At 39.9% G+C, this 23933-nt stretch overlaps 7 protein-coding genes across 7 annotated transcripts in view; 6 read left to right on the top strand and 1 right to left on the bottom strand.

The window, feature by feature from the left end:
- Positions 1 to 2635: 2635 nt before the first annotated feature.
- On the top strand, positions 2636 to 5216 carry MELLADRAFT_101178 (uncharacterized protein; the record flags this gene model as incomplete). The annotated part of the gene is made up of 4 exons (XM_007403972.1): positions 2636 to 3190; positions 4431 to 4607; positions 4935 to 5104; positions 5180 to 5216. The coding sequence occupies 4 exons, from the start codon at positions 2636 to 2638 to the stop codon at positions 5214 to 5216; spliced, it is 939 nt and encodes a 312-aa protein (XP_007404034.1).
- A 4102-nt stretch (positions 5217 to 9318) lies between these two features.
- MELLADRAFT_101177 (uncharacterized protein) lies at positions 9319 to 11480 on the top strand (the record flags this gene model as incomplete). The annotated part of the gene is made up of 2 exons (XM_007403973.1): positions 9319 to 9403; positions 9436 to 11480. The coding sequence occupies 2 exons, from the start codon at positions 9319 to 9321 to the stop codon at positions 11478 to 11480; spliced, it is 2130 nt and encodes a 709-aa protein (XP_007404035.1).
- Positions 11481 to 12558: 1078 nt separating this feature from the next.
- On the top strand, positions 12559 to 13376 carry MELLADRAFT_123766 (uncharacterized protein; the record flags this gene model as incomplete). The annotated part of the gene is made up of 5 exons (XM_007403974.1): positions 12559 to 12700; positions 12797 to 12856; positions 12957 to 13055; positions 13165 to 13230; positions 13321 to 13376. The coding sequence occupies 5 exons, from the start codon at positions 12559 to 12561 to the stop codon at positions 13374 to 13376; spliced, it is 423 nt and encodes a 140-aa protein (XP_007404036.1).
- Positions 13377 to 14019: 643 nt separating this feature from the next.
- MELLADRAFT_86918 (uncharacterized protein) lies at positions 14020 to 14851 on the top strand (the record flags this gene model as incomplete). The annotated part of the gene is made up of 6 exons (XM_007403975.1): positions 14020 to 14155; positions 14219 to 14278; positions 14370 to 14393; positions 14488 to 14571; positions 14664 to 14729; positions 14799 to 14851. 6 exons carry the CDS (start codon positions 14020 to 14022, stop codon positions 14849 to 14851), a joined length of 423 nt encoding a protein of 140 aa, XP_007404037.1.
- A 1388-nt stretch (positions 14852 to 16239) lies between these two features.
- Positions 16240 to 16916, top strand: MELLADRAFT_123768 (uncharacterized protein; the record flags this gene model as incomplete). Its single annotated transcript, XM_007403976.1, has 4 exons — positions 16240 to 16420; positions 16516 to 16623; positions 16697 to 16762; positions 16843 to 16916. The coding sequence occupies 4 exons, from the start codon at positions 16240 to 16242 to the stop codon at positions 16914 to 16916; spliced, it is 429 nt and encodes a 142-aa protein (XP_007404038.1).
- A 585-nt stretch (positions 16917 to 17501) lies between these two features.
- MELLADRAFT_86917 (uncharacterized protein) lies at positions 17502 to 22427 on the top strand (the record flags this gene model as incomplete). Its single annotated transcript, XM_007403977.1, has 7 exons — positions 17502 to 17613; positions 17690 to 19154; positions 19218 to 19226; positions 19290 to 20284; positions 20372 to 20718; positions 20831 to 22381; positions 22422 to 22427. 7 exons carry the CDS (start codon positions 17502 to 17504, stop codon positions 22425 to 22427), a joined length of 4485 nt encoding a protein of 1494 aa, XP_007404039.1.
- An 820-nt stretch (positions 22428 to 23247) lies between these two features.
- The window catches only part of MELLADRAFT_101173 (uncharacterized protein), a gene marked incomplete at both ends in the record, with an annotated part of 1248 nt that continues 562 nt past the window's right edge, over positions 23248 to 23933 (bottom strand). The window contains one exon of the mRNA XM_007403563.1: positions 23248 to 23891. Coding sequence (XP_007403625.1) covers positions 23248 to 23891 — 644 coding nt within the window. The remainder of the gene's footprint in view (positions 23892 to 23933) is intronic.

Raw genomic sequence — 23933 nt, 5'->3', positions numbered from 1 at the left:
AAGTGATGACAAGACCTCTTCTAACACAAATAAGTTGTATTACTTTATTAGTTTGCCAAGAATCCTCTCTCACAAAAAAGAAGAGCTTTTGAAGGTTACAAGAATTGAACAGCGATGAACGTACCTATCATGGATGAGATCCTTGCTCTCAACGAAAGGCTGCTCATATTCTTAAAAAGGATAATTGGGCCGCTCACGTATTGGAGCCTAAAATGGCTCCTGATGTTAATGCAGTCAATGAATTTCTCAAAGACCTTCGCCAAAAGATCACGCCCATCGGTCTCAAGGAGCGTGATACTGGCTTGCAAACAGTCGAGTATCCGTGGTGAGAGTGGTGCGTAACAACATGCATCGATAATTGTGTCCAGAGACGTCGAGATCAAGAGCGAATTGGCCTGAGTGGCGCATTAGAGGGGTCAGCAGTCAATAGTATGGTGGTGGTATTGGGAGTATGACTTCCAAAAGGGGAAATCTACACTCCTGGATAACAAATACCCGATTGGCCAGCATAGCCCCGCAACAAACCGCTGCCTGCGGTCTGCGGCGCTTTGGGGAGCGTCAGCGCAGCGGTTCGAAAAAAATGCGATTTTCGAAGTTTAGGATGCTCTGCGAGGTTTTTGACCCTGAGAGCTGCGCTGCTGTGCAGCGTAGCACCCCGTAAAAACCGCAACGCCCCGCTGCGTAACAGCAACGGGGGGCGTTGCTTACCCGGTGTTGTTTCCAACCATCTCATCTGCGCAGACTGCCATTATACAGTAAGTTCAAATTGACTTTCCATTTTCAATAAAAGTTGTTCAGACTGCTCATATTGCTTTGTCATCATTGTTAGGTGAAAGCCAACCACTGATCCACATTAAGAACAAAATGATTCTCATCCTCACCAATTAGCGGGGTTCAAGTCAAAATGATTTGGTCCTAAAATGGCTTTTAGACCTCGCTCGAAGGTCGTAAATTATAAGTCACGTTTTATGACTTGCGAGTAGCTTTAGAGCTACTCGCGAGGTCTAAAATTATACGACATTGCTTATAATTTTTAAGACCTTCTTTTTTTCGGATCAAGAAAAAAATACCGTCTTTTGGAAAAAAAAGGGGCGGGTAAGATTGCCTACAACCATCTTTTTCAAAACAATCAAGCGGTTGTCATCCACTTTTTTTGTCTTCAACCGTCCTGTCAAAAAAAACAGCGGTTGTCAATCTCTTTTTTTGTCTTCAAACTGTCTACTCTGTACTTTTTCTCTCTTCTTGAACACATAGCAACAGAGATAAGCGACTTTGGGCGGACGGGTCGGAGCCAAGAAGCTCCCTGTATTGCTCTGTGACACTTGGATGTCACAGCTGTGGGACAGTCGGAGTGACAACTATGTGAGTATCGCCGTTGAGATCGGTGGTACTATACAATACCTCACCACAAAAAGAATGATCACCTACCTCATCGCTTCAACAACTCATCGATCAAATCAACTATCTATCAATCATCAGGATCATAGAACAAGGTCTCTGGAAACTTGACCGGACTCAAGAAACCAATTCCTTGTGACTTGTGATTGGTCTCAACCGGATTTGAGACCCATCATCAGTCTGATTAAACCAACACATCATTGAATCAGCTTAAAGGACTGCAAGAAGCCATTGCCAACCAATCAAAGGATCCAATTTATCAGTATTCATATCATCTGCAATCCGCCCTTTTCAGTCAATCTCATGCAACAAATCAATATACTTGGTTAATTTCTACTATTTATTTCAATCTCACATCAAAGGCTTTGTTAGGACGTCACTAGCTTTAGTACTATCTCAGTATCATCTTTATTTAAACCTCTGAATCGCCTGGTCTTCATTTCTTTTCCATCAACACTTCATCAATCAAATTACCCTCTTGTCTCAACTCGAAGTCGATCTTTGTTTCGATCAAATCACCCAACTCAAATCTATTGAAATCAACTCGATCTCATAGATATCCACACCCACTGGGTACTTTTGTGGTATCTCAAGATGCCTCCAAAGACCAAATCCACAAATGCCAAAAAGGTATTGTCCTCCTTTTGTTTCTCATCATGAAACTGTTGATCAATATGTTGATTTTTTTCTCCTTTCCACATTTCAGCCCGCCCGGAACCGTCGCACTTTGCTCCAGATTGATGCTGATTGTGCTGCATCTGGATCCAAGAGGAAGAAGAAGGGCAAGTTCACTCAGACCGAGGTCAGACGATCTCTTAAGGCCTCTCGATTGCGAGAATCGCAGGATGTCAATGAAGACTCGACTGGAGAAACTCCTGCTGCCACCTCAACTTCACGCTCATCAAAAAAGTCGAAATCAAAACCTGCCAATTCTACTCAAAAAGCTCCTGCTACCGTCTCAACTAAAGAAGAAGAAGACGAAGAAGCAGAAGAAGACGCACAGACTCACGAAGACAGCCCTCCCTTTCAAAAAGCCGACTACCTCCATGTAGTCACGTACATCTCTCAACCAAAGATCTTTGATCTCCTCTTTGGTGGTGGCAAGCGAACCAAGGTGACTGGCTTATCAATGATCCCAACGACTATCCTCAACGGCCTAGCTGAAGACATCAACAAAGAATACAATAAACAAAACAAGGTTTTCTCTCATTCCAAATCTCAGCCTAATAAGAAGGTCATGCGGCTCACCGGAAAGGTTTTACGAGACCGCTTGGATCGTTACAAAAGACGATACTCTAAGACTAAGACCTGGCTAGGTGGGACTGGTGCAGGTACGACTGAAAAGCAGCAAGCACAAGGTATCACTCTCAATGACGTTTTAGAAAAGAAGTGTTCTTGCTTCCATCAAATGGATGCCCTTTTCAAAGACAAACCAAATATCTCGGCTCTTGAAATTGGCGGTTCTCAAATATCCAAGCCACTTTCTGATTCTTCGGACAATTCTTTGGACAATTCTTTGGACGATTCTTTGGAAGATTCTTTGGACGATTCTTTGGAAGAGCCTGACTCCAATCCCGAGGCTCAAAGACAACCACTCGCGGACTCTGATTATTGTCGTCCAACCACCATACACAAATCACATTCAGCCTTACAACGGTTCTTAGCATCAGCTGCAGTCAATGACAACTTCCCTGATTACGACTTTCGCCCCCTGCCACCCCCAATCGAGCCTCCAGCTGGCTATATATGTGGTGACTACATGGGTGGAATTCAACAAAATGTCTCGCCACTAGTATATTCAAATGATAACAATCAATTATATGATGGAAACTTCCAGGAGAACAACAAGAATGAAGATAACAAAGATAACAAAGACAGTGAAGATAGCGAAGACGATGAAGTTGATGAAGTTGAAGAAGACAAAGATAATGAAGAAGATGAAGATCATGTTCTCAATAAATTCAATTCTGACTCAGATGATTCATGTAGCAAATCGAAACAAGATGAAGACCTTTGTCCTTTTTGTGACGAACCACTCCCTGCTGCACCGTCAAGTAAGCTGATCAAAATGAGGGATACCTTAATGGCAACACCAAACGTTCAGTGGCCTCAGACAGGAGATTTTTGTAGTCTACATCAGGCTGAACGTTTTGTAATTCCAGAGGGTATCAGCAAAGGATGGCCAACCATCATCGATTTTGATGGTTTAGAAGCGTATGTGAGATTGCTTGACTACTATTGATTAGTGATACTGATCCATCTTGCTTGTCCATAGCCGTATCAAGAATCATAAAAAGCTCTTGAGCAAGATTGTCAACAAAAGCAAAACATCTGTTTACTTTGATTACGCGCAAGAAAAAAGTGTAACAGAAATCGAATTGACAGTGTGACGGATCACCTGCTAGGAAACATTGAGGTGGAACAACCCGGATAGTGAGTATCTCACTATTGTTGTCTTTCCTTTGTTTCTTACTCCTTGTTAATCTTGGGATTTCATTCTGACTTTCAGTTACGGATATCAAGGATATGAGATCTTTGTAAGAACACTGGAGAATATCTTTATAGAAGACCAAAAATTACGTCATCACCTTGATTCACAAAAAGCCGCACCTCTCAGTCCAGATAGTTTTCTCCGACAAGTTCTTATTCCCGAAACGGCTACATGTTTGATAGCTGAAGATATGAGTTTAGATCGGCATGATCCTCAGGTTAAGGCAACATTGGAAGAAAGTCGTGAATTTGGTGTCGCAGTCTTTCCAATTAAAGATGATCCAATCGATAGTGTGGATGAGAACAAAGTGCAAAAGCGAAAAACTCAAAAGCGGCCTCCTCAGAAATCCAGCACCTCGGCAAACAAAAGATCGTCTCGAATCACTTTGAAATCATCTGATCCAATCAATAGTGTGGATGAGAACAAAGTGCAAAAGCAAACAACTCAAAAGCGGCCTCCTCAGAAATCCAGCACTTTGGCAAACAAAAGATCGTCTCGAATCACTTTGAAATCATCTGATAATGAAGATAGTGTGGATTAGAACAAAGTGCAAAAGCAAACAACTCAAAAGCGGCCTCCTCAGAAATCCAGCACTTTGGCCGAAAAACGATTGTCTCGAATCACTTTGAAATCATCTGATCCAATTGATAGTGAGGATGAGATGCTGAATGAGATAATGGGTGAGAATATTGATGAAGAAAGCAATGGAAGTGATACGGTTCAGAACACACAACCATCCGAGAAATCATCCAACAAGAGAAGCCGCAAGCAACCCCGTCCTCAAAGCAATGATTCAGAAATCTCGGGACCCCCCAAGACAAAATCCAAGAAGGGCAAATCAAACATTGCATCTCGCTCAATGGATCCCCTACCAGCTATCAATCCTTCAACAGTCCGTAACAAGGATGTCAAGAACCCTATCGCTCTGGCTTTGATGACTGGTAGCCAGGCTAGAAGTGACGAGATCAAGGAAATCAACAAGCAGCGCCTGGCCTCAGAAGCAGTCAAAAACAAGGAAGCTCAGGCCCGATTGAAATGGAAAAAGGTTCAATTCAAGATCAGCCGTTTGGATGAAAATAAACGTACTGCAAATGAGAACACCCGAGCAGAATCAGCTGAACGTGTCAAGTTTGCTCGAGACCTTGCCTTGGGTGGAAAAACCCCTGAAGAGGTTCAAAAATACATTGATGCGGTCTTTCCTCCGCCTCCACCTGTGTAAGTTCTGATTCTCATCAACAATTGAACAGCTCAATGGACTGATTAGCTGACTATGTTCTCAAGCACTTATAGGCAATCGACTTCCACTTCGAGCTCGACTTTTATGTAATTATCAACTCATGATATCATTTCATGGCAGGCCAAATTCTCATGTTAATCATTAGAAGTTACGATCTTTCCCAGCTTATCTACTTCAATCTCTATTTCACTTGATTTTGTTTTACATACTTTTATTTCAGTCAAGTTATTTGTAGTTCAATCAAGTCATTTTAACTAAACTAAAATTTATCCTTTTAACATCAAGTTATCGATCAGAAATCAACTTATCAATTTCATCTTTATTAAAACCCTGCTTTTTGTCCTTTCATAATCATCCATATCAAGCTCGTCATCAAAAAACATCAAATCAATAAAAAAAAGTGCTGTGCTTTAATTTTTTGTCCTGTATTTTTATAGTTGTTAGTTGTGAGATTCATATTAATTCTTTGCAGTTGTAAGAGTGTCCATCATCACAGTTACTATCAGCAGATGGTTGTTTGTAATTGTAAAAACACTGTTTGAATTGCAATTGATTATATGAAGATGAAATTTTTATAAAAAACACTTGTTAGAAAGGAAACATGTTCAACATGTTCTTTGAAAAGATGAAAATTATTTTAAAAAGATTTTGACAATTTATAAAAGAAACATGTTTGACATGATCATTGATACTTTTAGAGAAAAGAAAAGCTTTCTGCAATTTACGAAGGAAAAACTTGGTCAAATTTGATCAGGTAAGCGAGGATCAACAATTGGGAGGACACCACTGAGATAGTTGTGAGCTACCGCATGATCTCTGACTTTCTCCCTTTTCAACCTTCCATTTTCAATAGCTTGTGCGCCTTGAACATCCAAGGGTCTTTCAGGATGTGGCTGGATGTTGTCCTCTACCATTGGTTCTGTCAAATTGTCCCATGCATTGCCGAGATTGGCAAGCATATTATGAAGGATCACACAGCATTTAATCCATTTGAGGATATGTTGCATGTCGTCCTTCCTGTTCAATCCCAGTCGTAGTCCTTGTAACGATGCCCAGCGTCCTTTCAAAATCCCAATACAATGTTCATTACGAACACGCGCCTTGGCAACACACCAGTTGAATTCTCGGTTTTGAACAACTTCAGCAGCTGGTCCTTTGTAAGAAGGGACAACTGTGTCTGATGGCATATAGGCTGAGTCGGCCACAATGTACTCACCTACACAAAGTAGAAGACAATTAGTTCAAGAAAATATCAAATCGAGTTATGTGTATGTCTACTGACCAGGTGAAAAATATTTGTCCTGATGAGCTGCCATATCGGTCTTAGCATAGACTGTACTATCACAGCAAGAGCCAGGCCAGCTGGCATAAAGGTAAGTAATGTGTTGATCACAATCACATACAACTTGTGCATTGATCGAATAGGAGTGTTTGCGATCAAAGAAAACTTCGCCATCCAGCCCTGGCCGTTGATACAAAGGAATGGTAGTTCCATCGACAAAACCTACACATCCGGGGAAGCCGTCTTGTTGTAGGACACTCGAGATGGCTTTTCGACGATCCGCTGATGGCCAAGCCAGATAGTGATCACCTCGTTCAAGGATTACGTCGATGACTCGCCGAGTGCATTTAATAACTTGACCCCGGCTGACCTTATAGTTCTGTGAGAAACGGCCAACTGATGCCCCATTACCATTACTACCCAGACGCTCCAGAGTGATAGCTAGTTGATGTTTGACCGGAGGTTGGGGATTGTTGCTGAGTGAGACAAAGCTTGGATGGTCCTGGATGAGATCTCTGAGGGCTTCAAATCCTTCAGGGGTTGTACGCATCGCTTGTCGAAAGCCCTTGCAACATTCACGGAGCATGTCGGTTAAGTTGAACGGAGAGGCGTGTGGAGCCTTGTGTCGTGGAGAAAGATATCTTGTTTCGCTAACCCAAGTAAGTAACTCAGCTAACTCGTTTTCTCGGCTGAAAACTGCATCATAGAGCTCGGCCTCGGCAGGGTCGTCAGGATACAAGAGTTGTCCATCGGTGGGATAGTCGGGCTCTGCTTCATCGTAGTCTGCAAACCCATCCATTGAATCTAGATGTTCCCAGACACAGGCTAAGGTGAGATCCCGGATGATCTGAGCTTGTTCGGAAAATCGTGGCATTGTAGAAGTCAAATCGTATGTATATCAAAAAACAAACTGATCGAAAAGGACTTGGTGAGTTGATGCAATGATGTTGTCCTGGTCCCAGCATTAACAGTTCAATCTCTTGATGAGTTCAACCTGTTGATGCTGGGACCGGGACAACATCAAACCGGATGCCTTAAGACTGTGAGTGTCTCTCTCTCTCTCTCTCTCTCTCTCTCTCTCTCTCTCTCTCTGTTTTGCTCAACTCATCATTCTTTTTTTTACGAACGTCTTTGTTTTTCACACAGGTCATCTTTGTTGGCTTTTTTTGATTGATTTTTCAAAGATCAACGCTCTTGACTCGTTTTCAAACCTTTTCAAGCATCTGTACCTTTGTCTCAAAGCTCATTCCTTTTTTTCCTGATAAGACGTAGTGGCGTATTTTTAGACCATTTTTACGACGTTCAAGTTAGTTTTAGGTAAAATTTGTCTTAAGAAACTCTCTCGGATGTCGTAAAATTCCTACCGGGAATTTTTGACTTGAACCCCGCTATTCCCAATCAAATCGCACTACTCTCAACATCATACTGTCGTTCTCGAACAGCTTGTCCAAGTTTTCCCGCCAAATTGCTCGAGTTTTGCGGGAAAACCCGGACAAGCTTTTCGAGAACGACAGTACTGTGTCAAATCAATTAGGTGTTGGTAACGTGTTATTAACGTATGGGAATGTGATGTGATTCGGGCTTTAAATGGGTATGTATAAATTTACTGACGGACCGGATCTTGCTTAATCTTTTTAGATTCGTGTCCATGATGTCATTCCTGTTTACCACTATTCCGAATCGCATCTTTCCATTCCCATAGTGTTCACATTCGATCTCTTTCAAGTCTCTCTAAGGTTACTTTTCACTAGTCTTATTTTTTCGCCCGCCCTCCCTTTTTGAGCCCTGTTATTAGTTGTGTTTCTTTTTATGGCAAGGTTTAGTTCTTTATGGTGTCTTTTCATTCTACAGTTGCTTTGTTTTGATGTGTTAGTTCAATTTTTTTTAAAAAAAAAAAAAAAAGAGGTCAGATGGTAGTATATCGAGTTTATTAGTTATGTTTATTTAAAATATTGTGTTTTATTTTAGTTATTCTAGTGTATGACAGGTTTTGTTATCAGTTTAGTTATAAGCCGCTAGCCACCCCGTAGGGTGTGCACTTATGTTTTTATCAAGAAATTTTATCACCCTTGGCGATTGGCCTTGGGTTTCACCCAAAACACCTTGCTGCTTTAGTATTTTTTATACTAAGTATTTGTGAGTTTGAGAACTTCACATTTCATCAAGTTTCATGAATCACACGGTGAGAATCATAGCCTATTGACAGTGCTGTGCAAGGCTGTGCATCAAACCGCGTGAGCTATGTATACACCGGTACATCAGTCACGTGATTTTCCGTTAACGGGGGAATAAAACCCCCCGCGATAACCAATTTTTTTCTGTAGTGTGACTACGATAGATCGAAACTTATCGCTTTGCCGGCAATCTTCCCTTCCTCATCTCAAGACCTTGGTCATTCGAATGCAGAACTAAACGGAGGTTGAAAGCAAGAACACAGCCTTGGATAAAGGACTCAGACTTGTTCGAGTAGAGCGCGTCTCGACTCGATGCCAAATCAACAGCAGAGTGCATGAATGTCCTCTAAGCTGGATAAATGGCTTCAAACGTATGAAATTCAATGCCAGAGATCTCATGGGTCTTGAAGGATTTCGAAAGCGTTTCTCTAAAAGGGGCAGGACTAGAGAGGCTAAACCAATCGGAGTCATACGTACCTGATACTAGAGAATGCTTTAGTCCGCCGAGCTCAATGGTCTCGAACAACTCGTTTTGATCTAAGTGCCGGAGCGATTATATTTTTTTTGTACAAAAGAGGGATGTGGATGTCTGTTTGAAGTCATATCCTTCATTCTCCCAAAACCTCCTACATACCTTCACGAGCCTGTGTAACTCATCGCTTCTAAATCTCCTCATAGACTTCTCATCGTAGCGCAGTATACTTTTCGAACTCGAGCTCCTCTGCTTAATGTTCCGATGTCTGAAAGAATGAACCTGTCTTGCTTTGGAAATTTATTTCGGTGCGCGCTCAGCGCCACTGTCTGTCTTACCATATGTATGCGTAAGTCCTGTAGAACATTACTAATGCTGTAGTCTGGATAGCTCGAATTAACTGGGTCTACGCTCTTTCAGATATCGGAGCCATACCTTCCTTCACGCGTTTAACCAAGATTCCCCGGCTCGATCCAAGTTTATCAGCCTCGATCCCAAGTCTGACATCCGCAGTGAAAGTCGAGTCGGTTGAGAAAGTCGAGCCGGTTGAGCAAGTCAAACCGGTTGAAGCTTTTAGAGATGAACGGATTTTAAAGTTAGATAGATATCAGGATCCAACATCACAAAAGCTTCTTCTACATCTTATGACGTCTTCCAAATATCAAGAACTTGGCTTTGCTAAAAAATTTAAAGTCATAGAGACAGTCGAACGTAAGAATAAATTCGCGTTAGTTGAGGATAAGATTGCAGAAGTTCTAGAACAGAATGGATTAGATGTTCCTAAGGATACTATCAGACTTCAACTTTGGGGAAAGTATGCTAATATTGCCTGGGATAAGTTATCAGGAGATCAGTTGGAAGATTACGTGAAGACCATAATTACAAAAATGAATGCTGATACTAAAGGTGCTAAAGAGATCTCAAAGAGATACGCAGAAGCCATATCAAGAGGAAATTATGGAGTCATAATCGATAATGAAGCGGATGATCTACTCTACTTATTATTGCAGTTTGAAGACGGGATAGTGCCAAAGTTTTTGATCTCTTATGGCGGTTTTACGGAATTGAGATATCAATCTCTGGTCGAATTTATTGAGGAGGCTTGTAGAGAATATAAAATTGAACCGGAGAGGATACCAAAGGTTTACAAGGGTTTTCCACATCCTTACAAAGAAGGCGACGAACGGCATCCTTACGATTACGAAGAGGGATCAGGTGTGATTGAAGAAGCTAAACGAGTGCAGTATATCGAAGAATCTCAAGCTCTTGAAAAGTCTTTGAAAGATGATAGTGGTAAAGAATGGAAGACTGATGCTTGGAGCGATCCGACGTTCAAGGAAGGATTGGATGCATTGAGGGACTTGATTGATAAAGAAGACTACACTGCTATCGCTGTTCTGACTTCTCCAGCTGCTTTACACCACGTGATAGATGAGGATCCGCGAAGAGCGAGAAAGGTTGGAGTGACCATGGCGAGTCCATGGACGTATGATATGAATGAAAAAGGAGTTCTCTACACAAGGACATATAATTCAGCAAGACAAATCGATATCATGAATAAATTATTGAAGTCGGATGTCGATTTTATAGGTGTTGGTGGAGGAACAGCTAGAACTGAAGGAATGAGGACAATTCACGACTATCAACATGGGAATAAGGGTGCAAAACTTTATTTGGATCCTGGCTTAAAACATTTAGATACAGTTATTTCTACTGAGTCACCTTTCAGACTATTGAGGATCATTGCACACGCAGGTAATAATGTGAGTGCTGGAAAATGGAGAGATTGGGATGGATACTTTTCTGAACTTTGGAAGTATTTAGAGATCAAAGAACCTGAAAGACCTAATTTGGAAAGACTGAGAAAGAAACCTCAAGGTGTAATTGATTTATTAGAAAAGGAAGCGGAAGCGAAAAAGGCAAAGTTAGAAGAAGAGTTGAAAAAGAAGAAGGAGGAAATGGGAAAGGATGATATGTTAGTTGATGAAGATCCAAAGAAGCTTCCATCTGAAGTTGACTTGGAAAAAAAGAAGGAGGAGGACAAACCACCTAAAGTCGCCGGTTGGAATTTAGATAGACTCATAACTCTTATGAAAATCTGGTATCTTTGGGGAGGTGAAGTACTCTGGCAAGCACCATCTGCTGATTTGCATGCACTTATCACCACTGAACCGTCATATGTTGAAGGTATCTTGGGGGCAGTTCGATATGAGTCGAAAGATTGGCCGGCTGAGTTTGATAAGGAGGGTAATCCGGTCCCGCCGAAACCGATACTTGATCAGATGATCAATAGCGATTCAAGCAATCTTTACTCTATTAGTAACATGAGATATAATCTTGTCATTGATAAACTTCAGGGGGTTTTGAATAAATTCAACGAAGCTAGTAAAGCTTCTGAGCATCCTGCATTGGATTCTCATAAATGATTTGTTGATAGATATGATCATAATCCAGTCTTGTAGATTATATTTCTTAGAAGATTTTTCTTTCTCTCAATGTGAAAAAAGTTTCCCCTAGAGAATTCAGATCACACCTTGCCTAATGATGAGTATATCCTTTGAGCCATGAAGAGATGTTACTTAGAATTCCCGCTGCTCCCCCAGGCGTAAAGGGCAAAGAAACTTGCAAGACGAAGTGATCATGTACAACGGTGGCAAGTGAGAACACTTTTGCCGCAGAGTGAAGACCCCCAGAGAAGCAGCTCCCCAAGCCCAGAAAGGCCGCCGAACTCCTTCCCAAGACATTGCTTGTTGACCTCACAATCTGAGATTTCCTTACACGATCAAGAGCTATGAGGAGATATAATTCTTTTCGGAATCTACGAACTGTCCACTCTTTCCCAGTTTTGACACAGCCTTGGTGACACTGCAGTGCGGGAAACGGGGCTGAGGAGCTTTCTTCAAGCTGCTATCCGCGTTGTTGCCTTGCGTCCCAATGCCAGGGTTTTACATCTGTTTCTATCTCAAGTTCAGTTGATGGTTATATTGTGATCTGTAGGCATATTTACCATAGCGTGTAATTAGGGGTTTGCTTTTCAATTTGAACAGTGCTTTTAAAGAGTTGGTTATGATGAATTCAGTTTTTTGATTTTCTCATCTGAGGGCTCTGATTCTTTGGAAAAGCTCGAGAAACCGAAACTGCGAACTTCGTGAGTAGACTAAACTTATTGCAAGAAGCAGAGTGGGACTCGGAGAAGTTTATGGGTAGACCTATCAGGTGATTTCGGATCTCTTTTTTTAATTCATCACGTCAAGGCATTTAATGTTCATACCACTCTGAAGGTAAAGAACGCTAATAGATGAAGTTGCATATGTTACCAAGGATAAGAGTACGCCCAATCTCTGATGTAGCGGTGTTCATGATCAGATACATTGAACCCTGCGGTAATGGTATCCAGGGCTCTCCTTATACTCAAGATTTCGTAGTTTAGCTTCAAGGACCATTGAAACTCTCTTCTCATCAAAAATCTTCATCAGCTCATTTTCCATTCCCATCTTCATCATCATGTTCTCCTTTGACTCTCTTCTCAAGCTTCAAGTTCTAATCTTCTTCATTGCTATTTCTATCACGCAACTTACTTCTATAGAAGCTGTTACAGTTCAATGTATAAAAGGATTCGGTGTCAAAGATCCAAAAGAGATTTCAGGTATGTGATACATAAATTGGTTCAAGTTTAACCCCTTTCGAATCCACCAATTAAATCAACATTCATTGTTTTGTGATTTTGATTTTGATATGAAAGGTTGTAACGATAAAGATTTCAATCCATATGTTTGTATGACTAGACAGTGCGGAAGAGATGGTATAAAACAATTTTTTTGGATCTACTTTTTTCATCAATAGTCTTCTTTTTGATTTTCCATTCCAAGGAGTTTATCTAATTCATTTGAAACTCTTTTTAGGTCTTCATTACACAGTTATGAAAGGTTGTGTATTCGAGGGTCTTGCTGGTACGAGTGAACAACAATGTGTTAGTTATAATCCCACTGGAGACAAATACGGTGAGTAGATCTTGGGGTCTTTTTTTTGAACTCTTGTTCAGATAATCGATTGAGTGTAAAAGATTCTCATCAGTCAATGGTTTCTTATGAATTTCATTTTTTTAAAAAGAGTGTTACAATTCAGGTCATAAAAAATATCTTTGCCCTTATATCGCTTCTAATGTACCATATATCAGTTAAGTTCGATTCATTTGCATGATTTCTTTTTTGAAAAGTCTTGTTGAATATTTACGATTTTCTTATTTTTCTTTTTAAAATCAAATAGCTTGTACAAACTGTAGAGCAGCACCACCACCGCGACCAGCACAACCGATTGGATAAATATCAGTGAATCAAGAAATTTTAAAAAGGGATTTGCTATCTTCAATCTATTAAGAAGACTTTTTTTCATTGAAAGGAATTTTATAAGGAAATCTCTTTGAATCGGATGTGATTTTTTTGGTTAAACATACTGTGTATATATCTCATAACTCAAAAGTATCATGTATCAGATCCATCGAGTAGAACTTAAAGCACAACATGGTCTTTATTATTTGTGGATTTTGTAAATTTTTCAACCATAACACAGTTGTCTTCCTTGACGAGTCAAATGTGTATGAAGTGTGACCTTACCCATTATTGAGTAAGTTGATGATATTGACTGTTTTGATCACCATAGCACCGGCGATCTACTCATGTGTCAAAAGACTTGATCAAAGTCCAAGTTTACCCGCTCCAGATCTTTTCTGAATACATCGTTTCGTGGCGTTCGGCTTCCGTGCTGGTCTGTCAACCTGCCAACGCGTAGAGAAAAGCATGATACAGGTGTTGCCAGGTTTTACTCCGCCCAAAGACTGTGAGGGTTAGTGAAGACCAGATCTATAACCTCATCTAGAGCTTCCTTTGCACTCTTCGTGTCCAGAGGATCCGGAATTCTCTCACTTTCAAAAGCTCATCTAATCTCGATCAATCTGCCTCATTCACCATGCTGTCATTTATAGCTCCTCATCTTATACTCATTTTGATATGTATCATACGTTCTGCACTCGCCGGTACGAACGGTACAACAGTCCAATGTGTAGATGGATTCGGTGGTATAAACGCCACTGCATCAACCGCAAGTACGTAAAATGGATCATGATTCATGCTGAAGAATATCTGATTTATTCTTTGATTTACAAAAGAATGCAATGATAGAAATTACACCCCATGGATTTGCCCATTGGCTGAATGTGGAAAAGATGGTATATTGTTATCTTCTTGTGTTGATGTTTATATTCTCAGTTTTGATTTTCCCTAACCTTTCTTTAAAAAATGCGTGGAGTAATTCTATAGGTCATCTATGGGTACCTATGTCAGGTTTGTTGTAGTCACATGTGCAGAGCATTCTGGAATCTTAATCTTTTTCTTTCTCTTGCTTATGCGTCATTGTCTTTCTGATACTCACCATAAGGTTGTGTACTTGATGTTGTCGATGGCGCTGGAGCAAGTAACCAACAATGTGCTAGTTACAATATCCAAAACGAAACCATGTACGGTTAGTTATCCTTTTCACCTTTCTTGTTTTAATTGTTCTGGTCTACTTGAAAAAAAATGACATCCTTCTCAAATGTCTCTTCAAATTTATAGAATGTAGGAACTCAGGAGGTATCAGCTATCTTTGCCCTTATACAGCCGCTAATGTTCCATATATCAGTGAGTCATCTATGTTTTTCACTATCGTCAGATCATATATTAATCATCCATTCTTTTCAATCTCAACAGCATGCTCAGGATGCAACTTGCAGCCGGAATCACAGGCGAAGAATACCCCTTGATAGTAGAAAATGGGAAAATATAGTATGTTATAGTATATGCATCTTAGATCCCAAGATTATTTGTTAGAATCACTCGTGGCCTGTTTCATCCATTCAATATTGGTGAAGATAAGCGCAACACTCGGTATAATTTGTTTGAAGGATGAATCCTGAAATAAGAGAAAGATAACTTTAGTTCATGTAACATTTTGTGCGAATCAAAGACTTATGTTGTAATGCATTCCCTGCACCGAAACAAATGGACCATCGTCTCTGGAGCATTGAGCAGTCTCATGTATGCCGAGTGTGGTAGGTCGGTTCATGGATCAAGGGTATTTGGACTGCTCCAAGTTGTTGATCAAAGCTATGCCAGTTGCGAAGGTGATCTTTCCAATTTTCCTCAAAAGCATGTTGACATATTCATTGCAATTTTTATGACGCAATTTGCCTTTACATAAGAAGCGAAACAATTAACAGTGTAGAAGGATTTGGTACAAAGATCCCTGTAGCAAACTCAAGCGAAGAGGTCTTCCTATGAGTTTCCAAAGGAACCTTTTTTCAATTAATTCACTCGTTCTCTCCCAAAAGAGTGATGATTCTACAATGGACTTGCCCAACGTCCAAGTGATTCACTTCAGCCAAGTTTTATCCTTTTATGTATCACACTTGCTTAGCATGTGTCGAAATCTCCAATGTTCCCTTTTTCAATGAGTGATCTTTCTTTCTCATTGTTTTCAAACACCTTTTGATCACTCCCAACAGAAGGTGGCGACAACCGCAACAAACCACCACCGCTTCCTCAGTGACTCACTTGATGATATAAAATAATTTAAAATCCTGAAAGTGTGAGGTTGTTTGTAGATCGTCAGAACTGCTCCTTTCAGCCTAAAGAAGAAAAGGTATGTAAAAAGTTGTGCATCTTTACAAAAGATTGTTTTGAAGATAAGACCGTAAGAAGGAATTTGCGTGATGATTTGACAATCAGGCGAATTCTTCAAGTTCTGATATTCTTGCCAACACTTTGATATCACAACACAACCTATCACAACCCCTGTCATCACAACATGGCCTAGCCGCAAATCGCCGTAGCAACAGCGATCGACTCATGGATAGCGGGCGAGTTTCCCTAAGTCCAAGCTGGATCGTTCTGCTTCCTTGTTTTTCCCGGTCGCGGCGCTTGGTCTTCATGCCGGTGGGGATCGACTGTTGGGTAATCTGTCTGCCGACCTAGTTCATAGCATTTAGAAAAAAGGGTTGAAAGGATTTGATGTCCAGGGTGAACTCTGCTGTACGACCTGATCTAGAGCTCTTCCTACTCTATACTATTTTCATTCAACAATCAGCAACTCCCTCGTTCTCAGTTTCAGATAACAAATTCTTTCAATCGCGTTCTAACCCAACAATTCGCCATGTTATTCCAATCTCATCATGTTATATTCCTTGCTATGCTTATCGCACCTTTCACTTTAGCAAAAAACAACACAACAATTCAATGCAAAGGTGGATTTGCTGCAAATATCACTGTAGGCATGTGCAATGACAGGGGTGGCGAACAGTATCTTTGTCCAACGCCCCAGTGCGGAAAAGATGGCAAGTTGTGATCTTCTTGTATTGATATTTATCTTTTAAGTTCGGTCTCCTTAACCCTTCTGCACACTTGCATCATATAAATGTCATATCTATAGGCCATCTCTGGGTACCAATGGCCGGTTGCTTATACCACGCAATTCTTGGCTCTGGCATAAGTGATCAACAGTGTACAAGTTACAATATGGAAAGGAAGGATGCCTTTAGTCAGTTTCCCTTTTCTCTTATCTTATGGTTGAAGCAAGTTCAATCCTTCTTAAACATTTTTCAACCTTACAGCATGTATCAACTCAGGGGATGCGTGGTATTCTTGTCCTTATACACCAGATACTGTTCCCTTCATCAGTCAGTCATCTCTCTTCTTTTTCAATGTCTAATCAGATATCAATCATCTAACTTGTGTGCCTTTTTATTATGTCGAAAAGCATGCTCAAACTGCACATTGCCACCGAAAGCCACAGGTGGGGGGCCTATACAAGGAACCCCAATTGTGTCCTAAATCTGTGCCATATGGATCGGTCGCACCGAAAGTTAGACACAAATAAGGCTATAAGGTGAGGCTATCAGGGGCCCTCAGCCAGGAAATTTATGTTAAAAAATAATAGTACCCACATCTACATCTGATATTCCGAAATTGTACATAGATTATTACAGCTCTTTTGCCCTCTCGTGTCTGGCACATCGTTAAAGATAAGTAAAATGCTTCTCCTACATCCATTAGACTTGTTCTGTCTCATTTGCTAGAAGACTTCCTATATCCTTCTGCTTTGGAGAAGCAAATATCACTTTACACAAGTCTCGGGCATCCTCAGCTCATCTTGACCAGATATGTAGAAGTGCTGATCTCAAGAGTCAGCCATTATCAACCGATCCTGGTGACGTGTCCAGCTAGCAAGAGATCATATGACTTTTGAGTTTTAGTTATGGGCTCAAGGTCTTATGGCTCAAGCCGAGACAAAACACTTAAATTTTAAGAGTATTGAAATGCAATCATCGTCATCTGATCGATCGACGAATGGTCTTCAGAATGCTGAGCCATCTCATGAAAAATTATCAACAAGCTGAGGTTAACTTATCATTTTAAATGTCATCCACTTCATTAAGTTCTTCTACTATCACGCATGGTATCAGTAGCTTCAATTCAGAATCAGATCAACAACAATCCATTCACCCTAATCTGACTTTAGGTCGTTACGGTAAGCAACCCCAAGCAAGAATCAGCATTCGATGAATAAATTCATACTAACTGGTCTTCTATTTGATGATACATAGCTATCTCCACACTACTCAATCAACCTTCATCACGCAACAATGTGTCTACTTCATTCACTTCATCAATCCCTTCAGCCTTCAAACCTTCAGCTTTTGCCGCTCTCGTCTCTCTTCCAATCTCATCATCCAATCAATCTGTCTTGGCACCTTCTCATAAGCGATCAGCCCCTCCTCCTCTCAAACTTACGGAACCCCCCAATATCTCGATATCTGACTTTAAACCGTACCTCGATCAAATCAAAACCGAATGGGCTCAATGGGAGAAGAACCTTAACTTAGGATCAGATGGAGCTGTCAACTTTCGACAATCAAATCAAATCGATTCTTCATCGTCTGATCAAACTTCCTCCAATCTCAATGATCATCAAACTGGTTCAGCTTCAAATTCACTGGTTCATCGTCTCAAACAAAGTGAACCACCTGATCTTAGCGCTGTACCTTCAGTCTTCTTTCAATCTGACTTTACAATCGCTAATCCTAGTACATTCGATATCGTCACTGAAACTTCATCTCAATCAAAAACTAATCAGTCAAACTCTGAATCAAATTCAAATTCTATATCAACTCCACTCTCAATTCCTGATTTGGCTACAGATCAAATCCTACAAGAAAAACTATCTCATTATCTTGATGTAGTTGAACTGAATTTGGTAGAAGAAATCAGTAAAAGAAGTGCAAGTTTCTTTTCAGCATTAGGAAATTTACAATCTCTGCATTCTCAAACAGCGTCATGTATATCTCAAGTCGATGCTCTCAAGATTGAACTTGATCAACTCAGTGAATCAGTTGCAGAAAAAGGTTTAAAAATGGTCAAATTAAGTAATCGAAGAAAGAATATATCAAAACTTGAAGAAGGATTAATGAGAGTTCATGAGGTTTGGGAAAGTGTGACTGAAATTGAAGCAATGGTACAAGCTGGGGATTGGATCACTGCTTTAGGATTGATTGAAAGTCTTGAAGAAATTTGGAAATCGGAAAGTTTAAGCTCAGAAGATCAGTCTCAGAATGGGGCATTCCCTACATTGAGACTTCATAAACTTAAAGCACTCAATGCTTTACCTCTTCGACTCTCGAATCTTCGAAGTTCAATTTCCCGTACTCTCGAAGCTGATCTGATCTCGATCTTAGTCCACGATCTTAAACTGAATGTACAAGAATTCTCAACAAATGAAAGACAATGGGATATTGAAGATCCTAAATCACCAGCACCCGATCTTCAAAATCATGCCCAAGTTAAGGATCGGATTCAAGATCGAATTCAACCAAGTTTGAGTGGTTTGATGCGAGCTAGTAATCTTGAGAAAGTCATGACCATGTGGAGAGATGCAGTTATGAGAGAAGTGAGGGATATCGTTAAAGACACTCTTGCTGCTGTGACTGATATTGAAATTGATGATAAAGATGATTTATCGACTCCTTCTGAGTCCAATCCAAGAGAGAAACGTGTTACACTTTCTGAGAAAACGTAAGCTGGTTCATTCTATTAGAATTCATAAAGTTTCATACGAACCTAATGCGAGATCTCTAGGCTTGAATGGTTTGTTTTTGAAAACTAATGTATAAACTTTTGCTTTGTTTTGGAACTGCGTCAGGGTTTTAGTTTGAATTTGACTCGGAACTTAAAAGTATTGAGTCACGAGGAATTCTTAGGGATCGCACGTGATACTTATACCTCACTCTTAGGATGTCTTCAAGCATTGAAAATCCAATCAGATACGCTTTTTGCTATTGCTGAAGAAGTTTATAATCATCAACTTGCTACCAAAGTCACTTCAAACTCGACCGCTGATGATCTATCCGAGTCTGAATTGGTCCTATCAAGCCCGGCGAGAATTGAAGACAATCCGATGAATGCTGAAAAGCCCGAATCTTCGGTCGTAGTTTCAATCGATCTCGAGGCGTTAAAGAGTGATATGAATGAAGTAGTACAAGCAGCAGCAGAACTTGCCAACTTGCGTTTTTCAAAAGTGATTGGAGTAAGAACTGAGGTGCATGCCAGCTTAAGCCTGCGTGATTTCTACTTGATCTTCGATCTCAGTTGGAAATTTGTTGTTAAATGTGAGGTGATCAGTCGAAGGATGATTGTAGCTCTTCGAGGCGTTATGGTCGGTCAAGCAAAGGCTTTCTTACAAGCTTTTCATCAGAACAAGATCACTGAGAGTGCTAAGATTGTAGAACAAGAGCAATGGGCACAGGTCGATGTACCGGTTACGATACAGTATACGGTCAATCAAATCATTGCTAGCGCTGTCAAGGATCCACCCGAACTTTTGTTTGCACAAGGGGACAGTATTAATCTACATTCTACGGAAGGTAAGGGCGGAGACTTGAATGATCCCAATTCAAGTCAAGCTTCATCTAAAGAACTTGATATTGAGGGTACTAGTTTACATGCTGTAGGAGCTGTACTTGAAACACTCAAGACCTTGGCCAACTATTTACAAGTGGTAGTTAACTTTTCACTTTTGACGACCGATACGATGGGAAAGATTGTAGAATTCCTTAAAGCGTTTAACTCGAGGACTTGTCAGGTTGTACTTGGAGCTGGTGCAATGAGGTCGGCTGGTCTCAAGAACATCACGGCCAAACATCTCGGTATGATATTTATCTCGCTGGTATCGGTATCCTCCCAGTCAGAGATGATGATGAGCTGATTCTGTAATGTTGTCCTGGAATGTATAGCGTTGGCATCACAAGCACTTTCGATTATGATTCAACTGATTCCATATATTCGAGAATGTCTAAGACGTCATCTTAGTATGAAACAAGCAGTGATGCTAGTAGATTTTGATAAATTAAAACGAGATTATCAAGAACATCAAAATGAGATTCATTCGAAATTGATTTCAATCATGTCTGATCGACTTAATGTTCATCTTCAAACCTTGGAATCGATTGAATGGGAAACGATTGATGAAAGTTTAGATTCAAAACCTAATGGAGCTAATGGATATCTTGAAAGTCTTTTTAAAGAAGTGGGTACTTTACATAAGGTTCTTAGTAGATATCTTACACCATCTACTCTTGAGGTTAGTTTGTTCTCTTTTCTTGAATGAGAGAAATATAATAACCAAATAATTGAACTTCTTTCTCTTTTTGGGTTTTCAACACATTACGTTTTGGTTTTGATGGAAATCGCAGCATATCATGAGTCAAGTGTTTAAATCGATCAATACAACCCTCACAGAATTCTATCAAAACTTGAATTTACAATCGGATCAAGCTTATCTACGGTTAATAAGAGATTTGAATTTCTTAGTAATGAAAGAGATTGAATTGAAAGCAAATGAAGAGATCCGATCTAAAGCAATTGAAGTCTTAAAGGAACTTGAAAAGAAATTAAATGAATTGAAATCTACTAAGAAGATCATTTCACCTATTTCTACTAATCCGATTGTTGAAATTAGTAATGAGAAATCACAACCAGTTCATCAACCTCATTCTACTTTAAGATCTACTTTTAGATTTCTTTCTCCTAGATCTCCAAAGTCTCCAAAGGCTCAAACTCCTGTTACACCATCAACGCCTCCACCGGCTCCACCACCTCCAGAAGCGCCACTTCAACCTGAACCTGAACCTGAACCTCAACCTCAACCTAAGCCTGAACCTCAACCGGAGCCTGAACCTGAACCTGAACCTCAACCCCAGGAAGAAGTACCTGTAGCCCCGGTAGGGATTCTGAAAGTGGACCAAGACTCGAGGAATGAAGAACCTAATCAAACTCAAATATCGGTGGCTGATGAAAACGAAAAACCGGAAGTGAAAAATTCAATCAGTGAAGAAGAAGAAAGCAAGGTAGAAAGAGAAAAGGAGGTGAAGAAAGAGAAAGAAGAGGAGAAGATTGAAGAGACATCGAATGAGAATGAGAAAGAGAAAGAAGCGATCACCGAAACCCCGATCGTTGAAGAAGAAATCAAACCTGATTCTAAACTTTCAAACCTTCGGCTCGGTACTAGACCAAGTCTCGAGATGAGAGGAAATGGAAATGATCAGAATAAAGAGAAAAGTAGAAAAAGTGTTGATGAAACGAATTCTAGACCTTCGATCATTAAAACATCTATAAGTAGTCGAATGTCATTGAGCGAAAGGCTTGCAGCATTAGCTAAACCTGATAGAAGAAGTTCTTTACCAACTAATAGTAGTACTATAAATACAGAAAAAGAAAGGAAAGAAGAAACCAATGAACCGATTAAATCATCAATACCTGAGATTAAAGAAGTGATTGAAAAAGAAGAAGGAAAGGAAGAAGGAAAGGAAAGGAAAAGTGTAGAGATTGGTCAAGATCAAAAGAGGATTGGAAGTGGAAATCGAATGAGTTTGAAGGAAAGACTTGCAGCTGTTGTGGTTGGAACTTCTAAAGTTATTGAAGTTGTTGATGAAAAGGATGAAAAGGAAGAGAAAGAAGAAAAGGATGAGAAGGATGAAAGAGATTTGAAGATGAAAGGATTGGAAAAGTTGAAAGAATTGCCGGCTTTACCTGATTCACCTATGGAAAACCGGGTTGATGAAGATAAGGGAATCGAAAGGAGTGAAGAAGTTAAAATCGATGAAATTCAAGGAAATGAAGAAGTTGAAGATGTAGTGCAAGATGAGATAAAAGATGAAGTCAAAGATGAAGTAAAGGATGAAGTCAAAGATGAAGTAAAGGATGAAGTCAAAGATGAAGTCAAAGATGAAGTCAAAGATGATGAAGTCAAGGATGACGTCAAAGATGACAAAGATAGAGATAAAGATGTAAATGTTAAAGAAGCTGAAAAGGGTAAAAAGAAGAAGAAATCAAAAAAGAAAGGAAAAGGAAAAGGCAGTAAAAACAAAGATGAGAAAGTAAATCTTGAGAATGAAGAAGAAGAAGAACATTTTGATGTTGAAGAAGAAGTTAAAGCTGAAATTGAAAAGAAAGTTGAAGTTGAAGTTGATAAGGTTGAAATTGAAATTGAAGAAGAAGAAAGTGAATTTTTGTGAATTTTGAATTGTTTTGTTTTGAATTTATTTCTTCAGTTTTTTCTTATAGATGTATATATATATATATGAAATTTGATGAATGAATGAATGGATAATTTGATTGCATATACATAAGTCTTGTGGAGTGAAGTGGAGATCATAAAAAACATTTCAAGTATGAATAAAGGTACATATGATTGAACCATGTGAGTGTCTCTAGAGTAGCAGCTACTTCACAAGTCTATATAAATCATCTCAACCTTGATAAACACATTGTTGCAGGCAAATGTTTCAAGTTCACTCTCATGGATACCAGTCTTTTCTCTACGACTGCTTATGGAACAGCACAACTCAAGAAGATCCAGGCTGGATTTTGGTCATTTTTTTGAGATTGATAGTATATGTCAAACCTTTGAACAAGTAGACTGGATTAATGGAAATTTGACCGTAGCTTTAGACGAGTTGTATGAATTTAACAAACACCTTGAATTACAATTGGTCAAAAAAGAAAAAAGAGACAAGATTCAGGCAAGCTTCAACCTTGAGATTCATCACCATCATCGAAGTGCTGGATTATAAAGACGATATATCTTGATCCTTTTTGATCGACAAAAAGTTTATAATTCCCGTTCACGTGTGTGTTCTTGAAGGCCGACTTCTTCCTTGCTGTATCCAAAACTTCCGTCGGCTTTGAAACAAAGTCCAATCTGCTTGAGCTTGGGCCAAGTCGAATCATATAATAGGTGGCTGAAGACAGGCCAATCAATGTTACCCCAATAGTATATAGATTCTATATTCTTGCAATTACGAAAACACGGTAAGATGCTGAATTGATCAGTTAAGAGTCGCAGCTTTCGAAGGGCTGGGAAGTTCATGATTATATCTCTAGGATTGAAGTCGGGAAGAGCTCTACCAATAGGATTGAAGTCGAAAAGAGCTGGCGCAAATCCTACACCAAGTTTGGTCACATTCGGTCCTATGTGTTGTATGATTTTCATAAATAAGGTTTGTGACATCTTTTCTGAACCTCTGATGCACAAGTCCACTAAATTCATTGGCCATGAATACGAGAGCCAAGATTCATCGAGGAGGCGCGAAAAGACTAATTTAATTCGTGATAAGCTTGTAAGCCTTGAGAGGTTAAGTCCGACGGTGCCAGAAGCAGATGGCCCACTCGTCGCTAAGGATTGACATTCGAAGGACTCCAGTAAAGGAAGGCATGAAGTGATTGGGATTAGGAGAGTGTCCGCTTTCTTCATATCTGCACAGGATGATTAAGTAGGTCCAAAGTCAACACACTACG

This window comes from Melampsora larici-populina (genome assembly GCF_000204055.1).
Source record: "Melampsora larici-populina 98AG31 unplaced genomic scaffold MELLAscaffold_1, whole genome shotgun sequence".
Classification (NCBI taxonomy): domain Eukaryota; kingdom Fungi; phylum Basidiomycota; class Pucciniomycetes; order Pucciniales; family Melampsoraceae; genus Melampsora; species Melampsora laricis-populina.
Note: the sequence above shows the minus strand (reverse complement) of the source record. Positions and strands in the feature narration are given on the sequence as shown.